We start from the raw sequence: 18,988 nt of genomic DNA, 5'->3' as shown, positions 1-18,988 counted from the left end.
CTACAAGAACACATGCATCCTGGTAAGGCCACGGTCGGCCTGTGGCAGCCAGACCCAGCCAAGGAGGACTGCGTCAGTCACAGCAGAGTTCCTGGTTCTTCCCCTTCATGACAAACGTGGGTTACCCAACACGCACTGGAAGCATCTACCTAATGATGCTGGTGGAGAGTCTGCTTTAAAACCTTCACGCCACACGTCCAAACGTGTGGTCATTTCTCTACATACACCACAAGACAAGAAATGGATAAAGATGAAATTTATTCACTTTACAAAGAGAATGGTATTAAATTCCCATAAACAGCTCCATTTATAGACAAATATAACTGTACATTATAACAGTAGCTGGCGCAAACTTCCTTTCCCAATATGCTCCTGTAGCCCCAGCTCTATTGGTTGAGCACAGAAATCTGTTCTGCCACCGATGGCTCAAGTCCCTCAGAGAGAATGGTTTTCTTTTACATATTCACAGGTGAGGGAAAACCACCTCCCCAGCCCTCCTCAGAGGTGAGCGTCCATCTGCCTGTTCCCTAGAGAGCGCTAAACAAATACTGGCTTGTTCTTTAAAAAAAAAAAAATTAATGATCATTTGAAAAGGCTTTTGTTGCACACCAAAATACTTATTTATACATACATAAAAAATCTCGAGTCAGATTTATTATTTTAAAGGTAAACAGATACCCTAACACTGCCAAGAGTGGGTAATGAAAAGGAAGGAAAACATTAAATTACTGAATTATAAAAATATTTTCTTTGGGAAAAAACTCCAACAAGGTTATCATTAATATCTAAAACCAAAGAGAAAAAATAAACAAGTGTTCTTTGACCCATTAGTAATTTAAATAAAAATGAAAGCCTCTTCAAAAGCAGCTATAACTGAATTTTTTGAAAGTTGCAGGTATGAGCACTTCTAAATCTATATACTAATGATTCTTCACAGGCAACTCGCAGTCAAGAAAAATCCTTAATATGGCTAACTCTTGAATTTTTTAATTACCATAATTTGTGTTTTTAAAAAAAATTTCACATGACAGCTTAAAAAATAAGTGGTTGTTTTAGGGAAGCCCTCCAAATATCCAACCTGACTCACATCAGATTTCCACAGTTAACAGACAAGTAAGGGACACTGGAGATTTCATTTTTTAATCACGATCATTTTTACCCGTTCTGTTACCCCTCCATAGTTTATGAAAATGTACCAAATTAAAAGTTTTTCACTCGTGCTGCTTCATGTGTGGATTTGATGCAAGATACCAACCTGAGATAAGAGCTGACTCCTCAAAAAAGTCCAGTTCTTGAACCCCTATCTGGGAAGTGTCTGTCCTCACTGATGCCAATTCTTAGTACAACCAAGTCATACAGGGACATTATTATATTATAAAAATATACTGTATATTGGACACTGATGTCAGTACATTGCAGAAAATGTGTCTACTTACTGTGTAAAGTTTATTAACATCTGCATGAAACACTCTTATTTACACAGTTCGGTCCTGCTCAGGACAGCAAGGTGGCACAGGCACCACCGCGAGGAGCTGGGAAATGTGCAATGGTCCTTGGCATCCCGTCAGACAACCACCGGAGCTCGGCAGCACTGCGCAGGCGAGCGGAGCTTCTACAGCCCCACAGCTACTTGTCCTCACTCCTCCTCGCTTTCACTTTCCGGATCTAAGTCGGAATCTCCATTTAATTCCTTCTCACTGGCCGCGTCTCTGTCCTCGCCGGTCCCCTCGTCTCTGTCCTCGCCGGTCCCCTCGTCTCTGTCCTCCGAGTCCTCCGCGCTCTCGTCGTCGACGCCCTGCTCCTTCTCGCTCTCCTCCTCCTCATCCCAGTTGTCCTGGGAACGGGAAGCAGGAAAGCACGCATGAAGGCCCGTCTTACCGAGGACAGCCCAGAGCAGACCTAGGTACCAGCCAGCACATTACTCACATCGGAATCTTTATCCAGCTCATCGTCAGACTCCTCTTCAGAAGACTCTGCAAGGGAAGGAAAACGCAGCGTTAATTCTGTGATCAAAGCAGAGGGCAAAGCCCTGAAACTAAACAATCAGACACCGAGATTTACTTTCAGAAATATTACATTCAACTACAACCCACTTAAGTAGTAACATTAATATTCTTATGTGCATAAAAGCACATGCACATTACAGAATTCCATCAAGACTCCACTGAGCAGGGTGAAGTACCACAACGCTAACAAAACACCATCTTAAAAAAATAAACCCAAGGATGTGGGAAAAAAATGGAACCTTGTATGTTGTGGATGGAAATGTAAACTGGTGCAGCCACCAGGAAAACAGTACAGAGGCTCCTCAAGAAATAAAAAATAGAACTACCTATGATCCACCAATTCTAATTCTGAGCATAGACTAAAGGAAACAAAATCAGGATCTAGAAGAGATATTTACACCCATTGTTCACTGCATATTTACAACAGCAAACAACCTAAGTGTCCATAACAAAAGAATACGAAAATATGGCACATATATATAATTGAATAGCAATAAAAAAATAAACGAAATCGTGCCATTTGTGACAACATGGATGGGCTTTGAGGGAACTAAGCAAAGTGAAATAAGTCAGAGAGAAAATGATAAATACTGTATGATCTCACGTGTAAAATCTAAAATAACTGAACTCAGATATAGAAAGATATAGAAAACAGACTGGTGATTGCCGGGGGAGGGGAGGGGTGAAGGTCAAAAGGTACAAACTTTAAATTATAAGTCCTGCGTACATACAGCCATGTTTTTATGCCCTTCAGTTATGCTTATAATGTACAAAGGTTTTGTTTCACTTTTTAAATGTATTTCTAGGTACTTCACAGTTTTTTTATTGCTATGAATGAGATCTGATGCATTTCCCTGATATATTTTCTGACTGGGACATCCATTAGCAGACATACATTACTTGCACATAATGCTACCGATTCCTTTTATTTCTTTCTGATCTTGGTATCCAGTAAACTTGATTATTTATGAATCTCATTAGTAAGTGTGACTGCACATTCTCTGTGGAGAGGATAATAATTACCATGTTCGATGCTCTAGAATTTGTTCTTTCATACAGTAGGAGGCAGGGCATCCAGAGCAATAAAGGTACACTAGGGTCTTGTTACTGTCTTTCTGAAAATGCTTCTAAACTTTGATGTCGAGTAAGGAAATTCCCTTAAATTCCTAGGTTGCTTACATTATCAAACACTGCGATACATTCAATTTTATTAAATTCATTCTATTAAAATAATATACAGTGTTCCCTGTTAATCTATTAATATGGTAACTACAATAACAGATTTCTTGATGCTAAATCACCTTATAATCTTTAAATAAATTCTACTTGGTAATGACTTAATTCCTACTAAGCATTTATATAGTCAATTTGTTACTTAGGATATTTTAAGGACGGTCTAAAATGTTTACTATCCTTGTCTGGTTTGGACTCATAAAATGCCTAAATGGAAAAAACGTATTCCCTGAAAGATTGAGAAATTTCATGCACAAAACCTCTGTATCTGTTATCTTATGAGGGGTAAGTTTTGATTAAATCAATTTTAAAGCTATTGGCTTATTCAAAGTTTCTATTATCTTTGTGGCTTATTCAAAGTTTCTATTATCTTTGTAATTTTGGCCATTGATGTTTCCTAACAAATTACCTATATCATCAGGTTTTTAAATGTACTGGCATAAAGTTCATTCAGTATTCTTCTATTTAAATCTCTTCCATACCTAATGTCTTTTTTTGTCACTGTTATATCTGTGCCTTTTCTAACCTAATCATATTTTGTCTATTTTCACCACAGGCTTGCCCATTTTCTTAGAGAAGGTGCGATCTCATTCACATTGGTATTTTTTACAAAATAAGATAACAGAACTGAGTCAATGTGAAAAATTAAATGCTCCAATTGCAGACTCTGCCCTACACCCACAAGCTTTACCTTCTTCATATACCAGTTTTGCCTTCTGTTCAGGACAAGTCATTCCCTTTGTTTTCTCTGAAGCTGTAACCTGAAAGATAATAAAATGCCTTTATGAAGTAAAGTATAAGTTTATCTCAACTATCACAACCCAACCTTTTCCAACAGTAAACTCACCCTCAACGACCATAACCGGACACCCTCAATCCAACATAAATCAAATACAGGGCAAAAAACAATTTATCAAATACAATAAGGAAAGAATGACTCTGTAAACGTTGAAAATTCTTTAAAAAAGGTGATCAGAATTTCTTTCTGTGACAAAATGTTTTAACTATTTAAATATAAATACCCTGTAACTTTTTGTTCATAGTACCACAATCATCCTAACTATATTAACAACTGAAATATAATGAGAACCTTTGAGTAAAAGTTGAAATAGGCACAACTGAGTTTACTCACTGTCAAATACATAACATTTCCAAGTTCAAGACTGGGTCCTGATTTGCCAACTTCTTACTGAAATAGGGAGCTTTCAATGTCCAGGTAAATGATCCTTATTCCTTGCTCCATTCCCATCACATCCAAAAGTCTTAGCACAAAACACCTTAATTTACTCACTTGTGTGATTAGAAGGATAAGCTTTCCATGAAGGTGGGAGAGTTTCTGAAAAGTTTTTACTCTGCTTTCCATTAACTGGTATAGTGTCCCCAGCTGGGGTACCAGGTCAGGCAACTAAAGAAAAAAAAAATCATTTGATACTATGATGACATAATATAGTTAACATACAAATCATGCTCAGATGTGCCTGAGTATTTAGCCACTGCACCACGAGCCATCTGCTTGCATTTCCAGTGGCGGTGGCTGCTTATGATAATAGTGTAGCAACATCTCAAACTTTCGGAGGCTTTCAATGTACTAACAGCAAAATATAACACAGTTTAAAAAATAACGATGTAAGATCAGGAGGAGAAACTGCAAGGTAGGAAAACATGCAGGGTGAAGCTTCTTTTTTCTCAAAACACTATTTCAGAGATGGTCAATATAAAGGAGACACTAAATTAAAAATACCCCCCACCACCCAGCCAGGCGTGGCTCAGCAGCTGAGCTTCGTCCTAGGATCCAGGAGATGGTGGTTTGATTCCCGGTCAGGGCACATGCCCAGGTTGCAGGCTCGATCCCCAGTCAGGGGGCGTGCAGGAGGCGGCCGATCAATGACTCTCTCATCATTGATGTTTCTAGCTCTCTCTCTCCCTCTCCTTTGCTCTCTCTAAAATCAATAAAGATATATTAAAAAAAAAAAAAAAAAATACCCCCACCACCTCTCTCAGGGCTAAAGGGTACTTCCCTCTGAAAAACCTACTCTCTGATAATGTCACATTATCTATCTCAACCATAAGGCCCCCAGCGAGCTGGAGGGAACTTCACAACTTCCAGAGACCACCAGGACAAAGTGACAAGAGTACAAAGCCGATCTTATAGTATTTCAAACACACTGTTAATTAACCCTCTGAATCATGCTTAAGAAATGAAAGCAGTCATTTCTTTTGTCCCTCCAGAGCTACAGAAAAAGGGACCCACTCCTTGCCCTTAATTAGCCTTACTTGCCCTATCTGATACTTTAGTGTAAGTAAAAGTATTTCATTCAAATGTTAAATTTTAAACATATATACATACACACAAAAATGAAAATGCAGCTCAATATAATGGCATTTCAATTACCATCATCTCCTTTTCCTTTGTCCCCATTCAGATTATAAGCTCCAGGAAGAGAGGATCAGTGTCTTGTACATTACCAAAGCCCCCATGCCTAGATGGTCCTTGGCTTAGAAAAGGTACTTAAAGGCGCCTGATTATAACAGTAGAAATAAAGGAAAAGTGCGAGGAAAAGCACCATTTTCTGAGGAGAGAGAATTGTTGTGGGTTGATGGTCCCTCCTAGACCAAACTTCTTTTGCCTGCTTTGTATGACTTTGAATGTTACGCAACTACTCCAATAGTTTTCCCTTAGGAGTTGATTCCAGAAGGGATTCTACTACTAGGCCTCCTTGGGCTCTTTTCACTTCTAAACAAGTCGCTTAGATCCCCAAATGAGCGCTGTCCTGTTTGCCAGCCAGAATCCTAAGACCTGATGCTTCCAGTGATCCTTCCAGCCCATCACCATGCTACTCGGCCACTCGACTCATCTCCACCCCCAATTCATCCCCCAAGATTTCTGCAAGCAGGGAAACCTAATATCATTCCTTACTGTTTCTGGTCTCTTTCCCCATTCTAACATCCTGGCAGAGTTCTCCATGGACATACAAAGAACAAACTGCTGACTGCAAAGCAGCTTATCCAATAGCTTTTCCCTTTCAAACACATGAGGGCGGGAGAGTGAAAGAACCAGGGTAGCGACGAGGCAGGAGCTGCGTGAAGCTGTGTTAAGAAAGGAAGGGCTATAAAGAGCAACTGAAAATTTACTTAAACTATCCACTACACCCTTTTTAAAAAAAACTATTGTAAAGTGCCAAATACATGTATGACAATAAAAGAAAAATTCTTCTACCTTAATATGTAACTCATTTAATGGTGTGGCAAAGAACCCAGCTCATACTGTGACATTTAACGTTTTTACTGGTGCTGCAGTAAGATACTATGTTCCCTCCCTTCCATGTGCACAACCAAGAGCTGAGGGCAGCCCCAGTATAACCACAAGCTACCTTTTACCCTCCCGGGACAAGGTAGGGCAGACATGTTAGCACATATACAAAACTTCTGAAATCTACTAAGTGTTTAAGAGAGAAGGGAAAGACATAGACAATGTAAAGATGATTTTGCGTGAACAGGTTACGGATATAAAACCACCTGAAGGCTAATAGGTCAATATATAACTTTCTCCAAGTTCTCCATAAACATGTCATTTTTAAGTCCAGGGGGAAAAGACCAATTTATAAAAGGCAACAGGGTGACATTATGACACTGTACCTGGGGAAAAACAAAAATCTCTAGAAGCAGCAGCTGATGGCTGAAGGACAGATGGAGGATGGTTTTGTTAAGCCATCAGTTTATAACCCTTACCAAAGCCAAACTATTCAGCAACTGTAGCCAAAAAGACTTACTGTGGACAAGTATGATGCGTGGACTGTTAACACACATTTTAGCCACTGAACCATTAAAACAGCACTGAAAAGAAACAGGGGGAAAAAACAAGTAAACTAACGTACACAAGTTCAAAATTAAATACAACTAGCCATAAAATTAGAAAAACTCAGGCAAAGTGAAGATCTACAAACTGTGTTCTGAGACAACAACTACAGTGAATAAACCAGAGAATTTGACAGTCCTTACATTTCACTGAGTATTTCAGATCTGTGTAATATACTGATCTCTTGGGGAGGGTGGAGGAAGTAAGATGGACTGCAATGCAGAACAAAATTCCCTTCCTCTAAAATAACGTAAGAATAAAACTCAAGCTTTTCCTTCGTAATTAACTGCTATCAGGGCACTAACCTGGGCTCAACTGACTTTGCATTTTATGTTCACAGTATTTGAGCCCACCATCTACTTATCGTCAGGTACAAACAGCAAAGGATCCCTGCACCAACATTATAAACAGATACACACCAAGAATGTGTAAGCCAGGCCTGAGGAATTCTTTAGCTTTCCTTTGTGAAACCTATCAGGAAATAACTTAGAGAAGAAAAACTGCATATTGTAGACACTCATAATACTATAGTAAAGCTTAGGATCTCTGAAATATCAACCATTTAAATATCTAGTCATCTAATTATTAACAAAAAAGACCCACAAATTTAGTCTTTTATAACATATTGCCTTACAGTGTCTTAGCAGCTACCAGAGGTTAGGCAAGTTCTACAAATGGCTATTTTACACCAAATCATTAAATAAGACTAATTCATTAAATGACCTGATAATAAAACTAAAAAACCTACAGAGTTTTCTAAAAGAAAGAAAAAAACTATAATGAAATATTAAGAATAAAGAATCTTTCAACTTAAAACGTGGGGACAGCAATATTTGACAACTGAAGAGTTTTATTGTCAGAATCTGGGGCTACCTCTATGTAATCTCATGCTGTCAGACATGCTGTTTTTAACAGTAACCTTTAAAGTATTTATAAAAGCAAAGCAACTTAAGTCATTTAAACATCTTACCTATTAGGATGTCCTTGCAATCTCTTTGTAAGCTGAGGGGGAGAAAAACAGTATAAGCAACAGCACTTCGGAGACAGCCGTTGGCCATCAATTCCCATGATACACACATGCACAAAAGCAAAGGAACATAATGAGCATGAAGGAGATGATGACTCTTAAACTGTCTAATTCCTAAATGTTGAACCAATACAACAGAATCTGGAAATATGCTCCAACAATAAGAATAATGACCTGATAAAAATTTAGGCTAAGATTTATACAAATGAATGTCCACAACAGTCCAATGTGTAGGGACAGAAAATAGGTTGCAGGTTGCCGGAAACGGGGGGTAAGGGAGAATGGGAGCAACGAATGGGCACAGGATTTCTTTTTGTTGTGACAATAGTACAACCTGTGAATACACTAAAAACAGTGAACTGTGTATTTTTAAAGGATGAAGTTTATGGGGTGTGATTTATATCTCAATAAAAAATACACAAGACAAAGTCATTAGGCAAATACTGTTTGAGTAGATCTATTATCTATCACCCACTGTGACTATCCTGCTTGCTTGCATATGGCAAATCCATTTCTCTAAATGATGGATTTACATCTTAAACTCCTAGTATTAGAACCTTGAAATGAACAGGGTACTCAGTTACCTCTTGCAACAATGGAATAACAGCATGCAGGGGCATCCTTAACACAGTCCTCTTTATTAGGTTTAAATTCCTAGTTTGAAGTACTTTCTGTAAGAAAATAAAAGAAATATAAGCATACTCAGAAGCTAAGAACACTACAGAAAAAAACTGTCAGTAAAATAATTTTAAAAACCAAGCAATAAACTACGAACTGAATTTCAGCAAATAAAGGTAGGAGAGGCTGAATTAAGAATGTTATATCTTATGGCTATCAGAAAAGTACATTTACTTCAATAAACAGGTTTCATCTCTACAAACTCTAAACTTTTATGCTCTAAATGTAAAGTAATCATATAATTTCTTGTCCAAACTGGGACACTTCTGAGAATGAAAGGATTACTACCAAGATAAGTGGTGTAAACCACAACTGTCAGGCAGTAAGAGTATCTGTGGCCTAGCTATTTAGAAGTTATTCCAAATTGCAGGGCAGAAGAATGTTTAACAGGCTCTCAGAGAATTCTTATGCCCACTCAAGACAGAGGCTCTATGGTAACAAATTTTTCAAATTTAAAATAAGCAAGCACAATGCAGTATGCAGATGATGTGGTGTAGATTTGTACACTTGAAACCTTATGGTTTTATTAATGAATGAGATCCCAATGAATTCAATTTTTAAAACCTTCAAAAAAATAAATAAAAATAAGTTATCCTAAACCAAGCAAAATTGTAAAAAGAATACAAAAGTTAGCATTAATTTCTGCCAGGAATATATTTAAAGAAACAACCCTAAAAACCACAGCCACTACCAAGAAGATAATACTGACAATGGGTTTCTTCTTTCACAATCTTACTGCATTATACCTGATATGTAATAAACAGTGCACACTTAAAGTGTACTATTTGATCACTTTGACATAAACATTTACACATGAAACAAACACTAATGTAAACATTCTATCGCCCTCAAGTCTTCTTGGGCCCCTTAACTTCTATACTTCCTTCCAGCCACACCCCCAGACAACCACTGAACTATATATTGGTTGGTATTTTCTAGAATTATTATATAAATGAAATCATACAATATAATATGTACCTTTTTATGCCTCGTTTCTTTCTCATGGCCTAAGTTTGCAATTCATCCATGTTGATGTATCAATAATATATTTCCTATATTGCTAAATAAGCAATTTGTTTATCCATTCATATGTTGAGGGACATGGGTTCTTCCTAGTTTTTGGCTATTACAAATAAAGTTGCTTTGACCGTTCAAAAACAAGTCTTTGTATGAACAAATATTTTTTTAGTCTCTTGGTAAATACCTAGTAGAATTGCTGGGTCTTATGGTAGATGTATCCTTAACTTTTAAGAAACTGCCAAACTGTTTTCCAAAGTAGTTGTGCCACATTACATTTCTTTCCACCAGCAAGATACAAGTTCCAGCTGTCCCACATGCTCCACTATAGATGGCACTGTCTTTTAAATGTGATCAATCTGTAATGGCTATCTAGTGTTATCTCAATGTGATTTTAATTTGCATCTGTGATGATTAATGATGTATAATAGCTTTACATGTACTTATTAGCCTTATGAATTCTTTTGTGAAGGAGCTGTTCACACTTTTACCAGCCGTTTTTTATTTGAGTTGAGCCTCATGAAGTTAAAAGTTCTTTATATAGTCTGGATATAAATTCAGTCAGACATTTGAGTTGCATTTTTCCCCAGCCTATGGCTTGCCTTTTCATTCTCTTAACAGTGTCATTTCATGAGCAAGTATTTAATTTTCATGAAGTCCAACTGACCAATTTTTCCTTCAGCATTTCACGTTTTTTATAATGCATCTAAGAAGCCTTTCTCCATTCAAGTTTGCAAAGATTTTTCTCCTGTTTTCCTCTAGAAGTTTTGTAGGTTTTGGTTTTACATTTATATCTATGATCTGTTTTGTGATGACTTTGTAGGTTTTGGTTTTACATTTGTATCTACGACCTGTTTTGTGTCAGGTGTGAGGTAAAAGCTAAGATGTCATTTTTCCATGTAAATATTTAGAAGTTCAGCACTAGTTTCAAAGACTTACTTTCTCCACTGACTCAACTTAGTATCTTTGCTGAAAACTACCTGTGCATACTACATTAAACTATAATCAACCTTCTAAAATATACATACTCACAAACTATTTTCAAAGTAATTTTAATTTTTTAGACACGCTGGTTTCCCCTTTCAATTTGCAAAATCACCTTAGACACAAATATAAGATATTCCCATTTAAATCAAAATATAAATCAAAAAGAAACTTTATAGGTTACATATTAAAGTCACATCTATACTGAGTGGCACTGTAATAATGCTGAGTCACTAAGAATAAATGCATTTAGCAAATGTAAATTGCTTTAAGCTAATCAGGCAGTGCTTAAATCCAAACTTTTACACTTTTCTCTACAGACTGGTATCAAATTCTGGAATTTAAGAAGACCCAATTAAGTAACTTCATACAAGCAGTCACCAACTTACAAACACAGAAATGCCTCCCTTTATATAAAGTTTCTAGTACTTTTACCTCTAAATACTTCATAATATAACCCCCAACCCTCTTGAATTTTTCCCCAAACCTCCTACCCATTGCCAAGGTTCCACCTCACCGCCCCCTCACGGCCAGGGGGAAATAAGTTTCTGGAATCCAGAGTAAAAACTCAGGAACGCATTTTCCTACAGAAAAAAATATAAATTGTGATCTAGAATGCTGAGTATTATAATTCGGGTACACTACGTCTATAAGGCTTTTGTGAACTAAAGCCTAAAAACCTAGTAACAATTCTGAACAATATTTCTATGAGAAAATGCATTCCAGGTTCAAAATAATTTAATACAATCCCTTTGTAGGTTAGTGACTGTCTGTATAATGCCACCAAATTATATATATTTGATTAAACTCACAAAATATTAAATTCAAAATGGCTACATGACTACTCACTCTGTGAATGTACTATGTCAATCATTTCTAAGAAAACTTAACCATCTTAATCTGTTTAAAAACTGCTGTAATACTTACATTTAGCATTTCCAAATCATTGCTTTCTAGACCCTGGGCCAGAAGCACTGGAAAGCTGTTTGTCTGCAGGTCCTCCTTTTCTTTCCTTGAGTCTATGTTCAGCGCTCCCAGGCGCTCCTCAATGCTAGCCTGCAGCAGAGAGAGGACCGGTTAGGTTACCGTGACACCAGACAAGGCCTAAAGTAGTTTGCTCAAATTACTTTTGCTTATGTCTCAGGAGACAAAAGGCACTGACTGATTCACACCTCAACCCTGAAAAACACAAGTCTGCTCTTTCTCATTCCAAAAGAATCTCATTGTCATAAAGCCAATGTTGGAGGTAAGTGTAGTATCTATAATTGAAGTTTTCAGAGTCTAGTGCAAAAACAACTGCCCAAGAAGCCATGATTTTAAAAAGTAGTTCATAAAAATCCCTCTATATGAAGATTCAAAACAGGCAAGGATCTGGCATCTGATTACTAAAAAACAAAAGACCCATTTACACAAAAGCTTCCCCCCTTCCATAACTATCCCTTGCCATCAACCTCAGATCTGCAAAAGGAAACAAGTACTATTAAAAGAGGAGGAGGACAGTTGTTTCCAAACAATATTTGAAGTGTCTTCCTATTTTTCTCTTTATCAGTCAGTTCCAGATGGTGATTTATTTTCTGTAATATACTATAACCAAGTTTCCTTAATAAATATCTAGAATTTAAGTGTAAACAAGCATGATGAAATATGCTATACAAAAACTTAATTGTACAGAACTGACCCCTTATAAAACCAAATCTAACTACATAAATATAATGTTCTATGACTACCAAAGCAAAAAGAGATGCTTTGGTAAAGCCTCCTGTTTGGGTTATCTTATGAAAAACATTAAAAAGGCAGGAGGAACTGAAAGGGTTGGATCTAGGCCAAGATCAAGAAAGTTGCTGGCATATTATTTTTAAATATAGACATCATGTTATTGAGAAAGTTTTTATGAACAGTAATGTTATCCTCAAACCCCCACTCAACAAAGTAAGACATTTAAAATCAGGTAAGGAAACATCATAATCTTTCTCCAATTAACAGTAAAACAGTTAAAATGCTAGACAACAGGGATATATGTGGCCGGAAGAGGAAAAGAGGGCTCTACATAGACAAGTACAGTAACCACAGAAGGGTTTGAAGGGTTGAGAGAAAATGAAGTTTATCAGCCCTTTAAGAAGTTATATTAACGATCACTTTTAAAGACCAACTAGCACTAAAGCAGCCAGGAGTGCTCAGACAGCCAAGAGAAGAGGCATCACTGGAACTCAGCAACATGCGAAACCCAATGAAAATCATCACAGCAAGTCCTGGCTTGATCCTTTCAATTATGTATCCAGCGAACCTAACAAATGGCAAAAACAGCAGTCTCTTTAGTAAGAGTGCTATCTTCTCCATTAACAGTGGCTTTGTATGTAAGCCACTTATTTACTTTATGGGTAAGTCTTACAAAGGTCACAATCTAGAATTTCAGAACCTACACGGGTGGCTGGGGATGAGAGAGGATAACCGCAGAATCTAAGGAAGTCTCTGAAGTTTAAAATCCCAAGTATTCTTAAATTTCAAACTCAAAGATGGTCAGTGACTGTATTACCTCCTTTTCCCCTAATTTTCTCTTGCTCTCTACTTCTTCAGTTTGTGGAGGAGCGGGCTTGATGACTGCACGATGACCAGGCAGCCCAGGCACCAGCACTTTCGCTTCAGAATTCATCACTGGTGTTCTCACCTGTTAACCAAGAATAGCAGGGGTGTGACAAGAAATTATGCCTTGGTCCTTGCTATATTTATCCCCAATGAGAAAATGAACAGCTTTAAAAAGATTTTTCTACTGGAAAACTTAATATAACTTAATATGCTATTTGTTAAAGATAAATTTTAAGTGAATGTTGTTAGCAAGTAAGTTTTTAAATTATCATTTGAGAAGTCATAGTTTTAAAGCATTCAAAACCACATAAGGATAAAAACCAGAAAAAACAAAATCTACAGATTACACTACAACACACTGACTTAAAAATGTTCAAGAGTAAAGCTGTACATCTTATGACCACTGTCAGCAATTGATCTTTGCCAGAAATGCTCAGACAGCCAAGAGAAAGGTGTCATCTCTGAAACTCAGCCAGAAGCGAAACCATATGGATGTCATCATTGCATGTCCTGGCTTTCCTTTTCTCATTAAACTGCCAAACATGATACCTACATGTAGATGCCACACTGCATTCAAAACAAAGCATCGTGATGGTGCTCTTTATATGGTCTTAAGTTCCAGCCCATCATTGTTTTTTTAGGTCTTATTCCACCATGAAATATAAAATTCCTCTCAGCAAGCTATGTTCCTTTAAGTATTGAGATTAAAAAAATAATTTATTGCCTGGCCGGTGTGGCTCAGAGGTTGAGCATCAATCTATGATCCAGAAGATTGTGGTTCAATTCCAGGTCAAGACATTATGCCCGGGTTGCGGGCTCGATCCCCACTAGGGGGTGTGAGGAAGACAGCCAAAATCAATGGCTCTCATTATTGATGTCTCTATCTCTCCCTCTCCCTTCCTCTCTCTGAAATCAATACAGACATATAAAAAATATAATAATTTATTGATAATTTGATATTGATATTTATTCAGTGATCATGCATGGGGGAGCAGGAAGAACTAAATCCAAGGTCTTCAACTTCTAGCATCTATTTACTTATTCATTCAACAAATCAAGAGCACAGAAATGAAGAGTTTTATAATCTTGGTATCTAAAACCTAACCCCATGAAATTTGTTAAGATCATAAAGAGGATATTAACGAATCTAAACATAGCCCAGCCGGGTGTGGCTCAGTGGTTAAGGGTCGACCTAGGATCCAGGCGATCAGGGTTCGATTCCCGGTCAGGGCACATGCCCGGGTTGTGGGCTGCAACCGATCAATGACTCTCTCTCATCATTGATGTTTCTATCTCTCTCTCTCCCTCTCCTTTCCTCTCTCTGAAATCAATAAAGATATATTTAAAAAAAAAAAAAAAGAATCTAAACATAACATTACATAACAATTCAATTCATCCAAATCTTTTTTTCTCAATTTTAGTATGTAAAGCACTCACCTTTGTTATAGCTGTTTCTACTTTTGGAGCCCAGCAGTTTGAAATATCTCTTACTAAACACATGTGAGGTTCTTTGGAATTTAAAGCCTGGAAATACAATTTTAGGGGTGAGGGAGTGAAGAGAGTGTCAAACAAAGCAATTGGGAATAAGAACAAACGCAAATGCCTACTTGTACAATTTTATGACAACACAGAAGAGTATGAAAGGCTTCCACACAAAACTGTGAGCCACTCAAATGGGACAGCACTCAGATGGACAGCGCTGAAGAAAATGGGTAAACTCTAAAGACATAAGGCATTATGTTTACTTTCTTCAGTTATGAACTGCTCAAATTTTCACATGTACAGTTTTAAAAGATCAACAGATTTTTTTACATGTGACAGATTTTAATAAAAACATCAGTTCATCATCCTTGTCAGGAATTAACCTGTGCTAAGAATGGTCCCATCCCAAATTTCCTACTGCTGACCTTTCCATAAGTGAGTCAAGGACAACACTGCTGATTAACAAAATGCTGGGGTGGATATCTGGCTACGGTATTCAACAGGGGAAGTCAAATGCAGCAAAGTCCATATGTACTCATAAAGCTTTAAGGTTATATGTAATTCTCTATACCCATATAATCAATAAATATCTGGAAGGATCAAACAAACAGGAAATAATGTCTGCATCTGGAGAGGGCAGGTAGCAGGGTCCACATATGGCAAGAAGACTTACATTTACAACTTAACAATTTCCTTTTTTATTAAACTAAGTCCATGTATTAAATTTTTAAAAAGTATTTTTAAAGACAAGAGCTTGCTTGAGCATGTAATATTCCACTCACAGTCTGAGTCTTACTGAATCAATGCATTATAAACGCAAGCTTAAGAAATAACCTATTGGACATACTCATAATAACTCATCAAAAGTCTCCAAAGAAACTTTTGGTAAGAAAGAGTAAAATCATTGCACCGCCCATTACATTTCCACTTAGAAAATTCAATAGGTGCTATCACTAAGGGCTTTCTTATTAAGATTTATCTTTTGGGTACTTGGGCAAAATTCTACCATATCTGTGCTGATCAAAAGAGCAGCCACTAGAAATGTGTGGCCACATGTGGCTACTGAACACTTTCAATGTGGCCAGTCCAAACTGAGACGTGAAAAACAGACACCAGATTTCAAAGTCACAGTGCACCAAAGAGAGGAGGGGCGGGCATCAAACACCTCAAATAATGGTTTATACCGATTCACTAGCATTAAAATGTTTTGGATGTGCTGGTTTAAGTAAAATTATACATAGTTTTCACATATTAAAATAAAGCACCCAATGAAAGGTTCACGAAGGAAAATACGTCACTTCTTTTTAAGTATTCCAATAAGCAACCCAATGTATCATTTTAAAACCATTCTTTCCCATAGACTTGTTACTGCTTTACTCCAGAGTAGCATCTACGTACCACTCGCTCAATGGTGGGCTGAAACCAATTGCCATATACAAGCAACAAAGAATTTTTGTCTGGGCAAAAACCAGCTGCTAGAACAGGAATGGGTTTTGGTGTTGATTTCTTGCCTTTCCCAGGTGTCGCTATCTGGATTGTGCAGTTTGAAGTAAAGGGCTTTTTACAGTATCTAGAAGTAAAAAATAAATTAATTAATTAAAATATTTGAAATAACGTCTCATACTAACTCTTTGAAGTTGGCATGAAATGTGACCCTCCTCTGGCCTTTACACTACCATCAGGAGTGACCAGGGTCCCCAAAGCATTAGTGTCCCTGTCAGGACTTCATCTATTCCCAACCCACTCCTCACCACGAAAATCTTCCTTCAGGCCCATCTGCCCTTCTATCCCACTTCTTCAGGTCCCACAAGAGGCCCCAAGCTCCCAAGGGCTCTCTCACCACCCTGAGCTTCAGTCCCAAATGGCTATGAACACGCCCTTATCAGCCCCAACTCTAATTGCTCCCAACCACTAAAAGCCTTACCACAACTTCAGCAACATAGCTCCAGAAGCAAAATTATACGCAAAACATAATCGACAAAATTATATCCTCACTGTCTTACATAAGAGCTCTCTTCACCTTCTTGCTCTACACGGGGTCGTCGCAGCAGCCCTCCCAAGTCACAGCTGTTTGCCCTCCAACACCTTTTGTGCCAGGGACGCAGGAAATGATTTAACATGCTCCTGTTCTTTCAACACTCCAAGACAGTCTCTCCCTCTTTCACCTCTAAAACCTTTGAAACTGTTGTCACCAGATACCAACTACCTCCCCCTCCTGCTGTCATCCAAAGACCCCTGGGTCACTCGCCCACATTTCTTAGAAGATTTTAGTGGCTCACTGTCATTCTGTCCAATGCTACTCCTGAGGAATTCCTTTCTTAGTGGTTTCTATATCCAGCATGCAGGTCGATGACTGTTCTGACACTGTCCTCCCTCAGTTCCTTAACCTTCCCACCTCCAACAACTCCGCCCTTCACTGTACCTTGGCCACTCATTGCTCACACCAGACATCCTATCACCAATAAATGTACACACGCTATAATCTCAACTGTAAGCACCCCACTATCAATCTTTCCAATTCACCCTTCCTAGTACCCTGACTCCAAAGCCATCTCTACTCGGGATTTCTGGCCTCTACTTTGGCCTTTACTCCTATGTAGTCTACTTTCAACACATCAGACAGAATGACTCCAAACTTAATGTCTTAAAACTTAGGTCACACCCCATCCATACTCCGCTTAAAATCCTTCAGTGGCTTACTGTTACTGCCCAAGTCCTCACCATGGCCCACTACTTCTGGGGCCTCAATGACACATTCTATGTACACATTTGACGACATAAATTAAGGCATCAAGTTATTAAGTTACCTCTGAGCGTAGAACTCAATAGAGGGAGGTGGGTCTTTAATTAATTGTCTATGCATCCTGAATATTTAAAATAAGTGTATATTGTTTTCACAAACAGTTTATATTTAAATTATTATACTAGGATTATAAAAGAAAAGATTATCAACTGACAATAAAAAGTTGAAATTATTTTTTTAAGTTTAATATAATTATGCACATGACTGAGTTCAGACCATTTTTATAGTATATGGCAAAGATCGGCAAACCTTCTGTAAAAAAACAGATAGCATATATTTTAGTTTTTGGGGCCACATAGGGCCTCTACTGGGTTTGGCCTCTAGCCCATAATTTATTGACTCAATCTATGACTACTGTACATCCCACCTGCAACACTCCCCCATCCACCAAAACACTAGCACCTTAACTGATCCACATGTGTGGTGAGGGGAAGCACTATCAAAGTTTGAAATTAAGGTGTCACCAAAAGTTCACAAGCAAAACTCTCCAACTAAACCACTTCCTTTTAAATTTTATCATTAGAACTACCAACATTTACTAAGCCTGCATCATAAAAAGCCATTCTCCCAACCACAAACATGAAGAAACGATCCATGATGCCAAAATCTTGAATTCTCACTGGGAATATACGTAGTCATATGGATAAAGAATTAAGGATGCTTTCACAACAATCTCACTGAAAAAATAATGCAAAGAATACTGAGGTGGGAGTATAAAGAGGTAACAAGGCAGGGAAGGAAAATAAATTTCTGACTTAAGAAACTTCTTACTTACCCATTTAATATGTGTTCAAACAGATGAACTTGACCGTCTCTGCAAACAACAGCTAACTTGACAGGCTGAAAGAAAAATGTAACTGATTAATAAATGTACTTCAGCATACTCTAATGGACAATTACTTCCATAATATACTTACAAAACGTCAATTCTCCTCCCCATCCCTTTAAATAACCAGAGAAAAACAACAGCAAGGATGCACAGCTTTTGCATTTAAAAATAATTACTGTCTTTGAAATAATTCGAGTTGTCCAGCTTATAAATAAAGAAGATAACACAGTCAAGGAAAATGCAGCTTGGAAGTTAGATGAGTGAAGTCACTCTCAAGTGCAGAGGCTGACAACAGGAAACTGGTGGGCCCCACATGTAGTAGTCAGGACTGCTGAAAGTGCCACTGCACCCGGTCCCTTCCCCTCAGGAGAGCTGACCACGGTGACCTAATGGTTACTTCGAACAGTCTAAGAAGATTTTTTGTTATATTTCATTCTTTCTCCCCCTCCTTCCCTATTCATTAAATCATCAAAACTCATTTTAAAAATAT

At 37.7% G+C, this 18,988-nt stretch overlaps 1 protein-coding gene across 1 annotated transcript in view; it reads right to left on the bottom strand.

Moving 5' to 3' along the window:
• Positions 1-241: 241 nt before the first annotated feature.
• WDR43 (WD repeat domain 43) overlaps positions 242-18,988 on the bottom strand; it is a 35,279-nt gene continuing 16,532 nt past the window's right edge. The window contains exons 7-18 of the mRNA XM_081157164.1: positions 18,445-18,509; positions 16,265-16,436; positions 14,822-14,908; positions 13,335-13,466; positions 11,729-11,857; positions 8,707-8,793; positions 8,066-8,097; positions 7,010-7,073; positions 4,531-4,644; positions 3,931-4,000; positions 1,927-1,973; positions 242-1,834 (exon numbers count right to left, since the gene is read on the bottom strand). Coding sequence (XP_081013290.1) covers positions 1,637-1,834; positions 1,927-1,973; positions 3,931-4,000; positions 4,531-4,644; positions 7,010-7,073; positions 8,066-8,097; positions 8,707-8,793; positions 11,729-11,857; positions 13,335-13,466; positions 14,822-14,908; positions 16,265-16,436; positions 18,445-18,509 — 1,197 coding nt within the window. The 3' untranslated portion in view covers positions 242-1,636. The remainder of the gene's footprint in view (positions 1,835-1,926; positions 1,974-3,930; positions 4,001-4,530; positions 4,645-7,009; positions 7,074-8,065; positions 8,098-8,706; positions 8,794-11,728; positions 11,858-13,334; positions 13,467-14,821; positions 14,909-16,264; positions 16,437-18,444; positions 18,510-18,988) is intronic.

Source organism: Miniopterus schreibersii (assembly GCF_964146895.1).
Source record: "Miniopterus schreibersii genome assembly, chromosome: 13".
NCBI lineage: Eukaryota > Metazoa > Chordata > Mammalia > Chiroptera > Miniopteridae > Miniopterus > Miniopterus schreibersii.
This window is presented reverse-complemented; position numbering and strand designations above follow the sequence as displayed.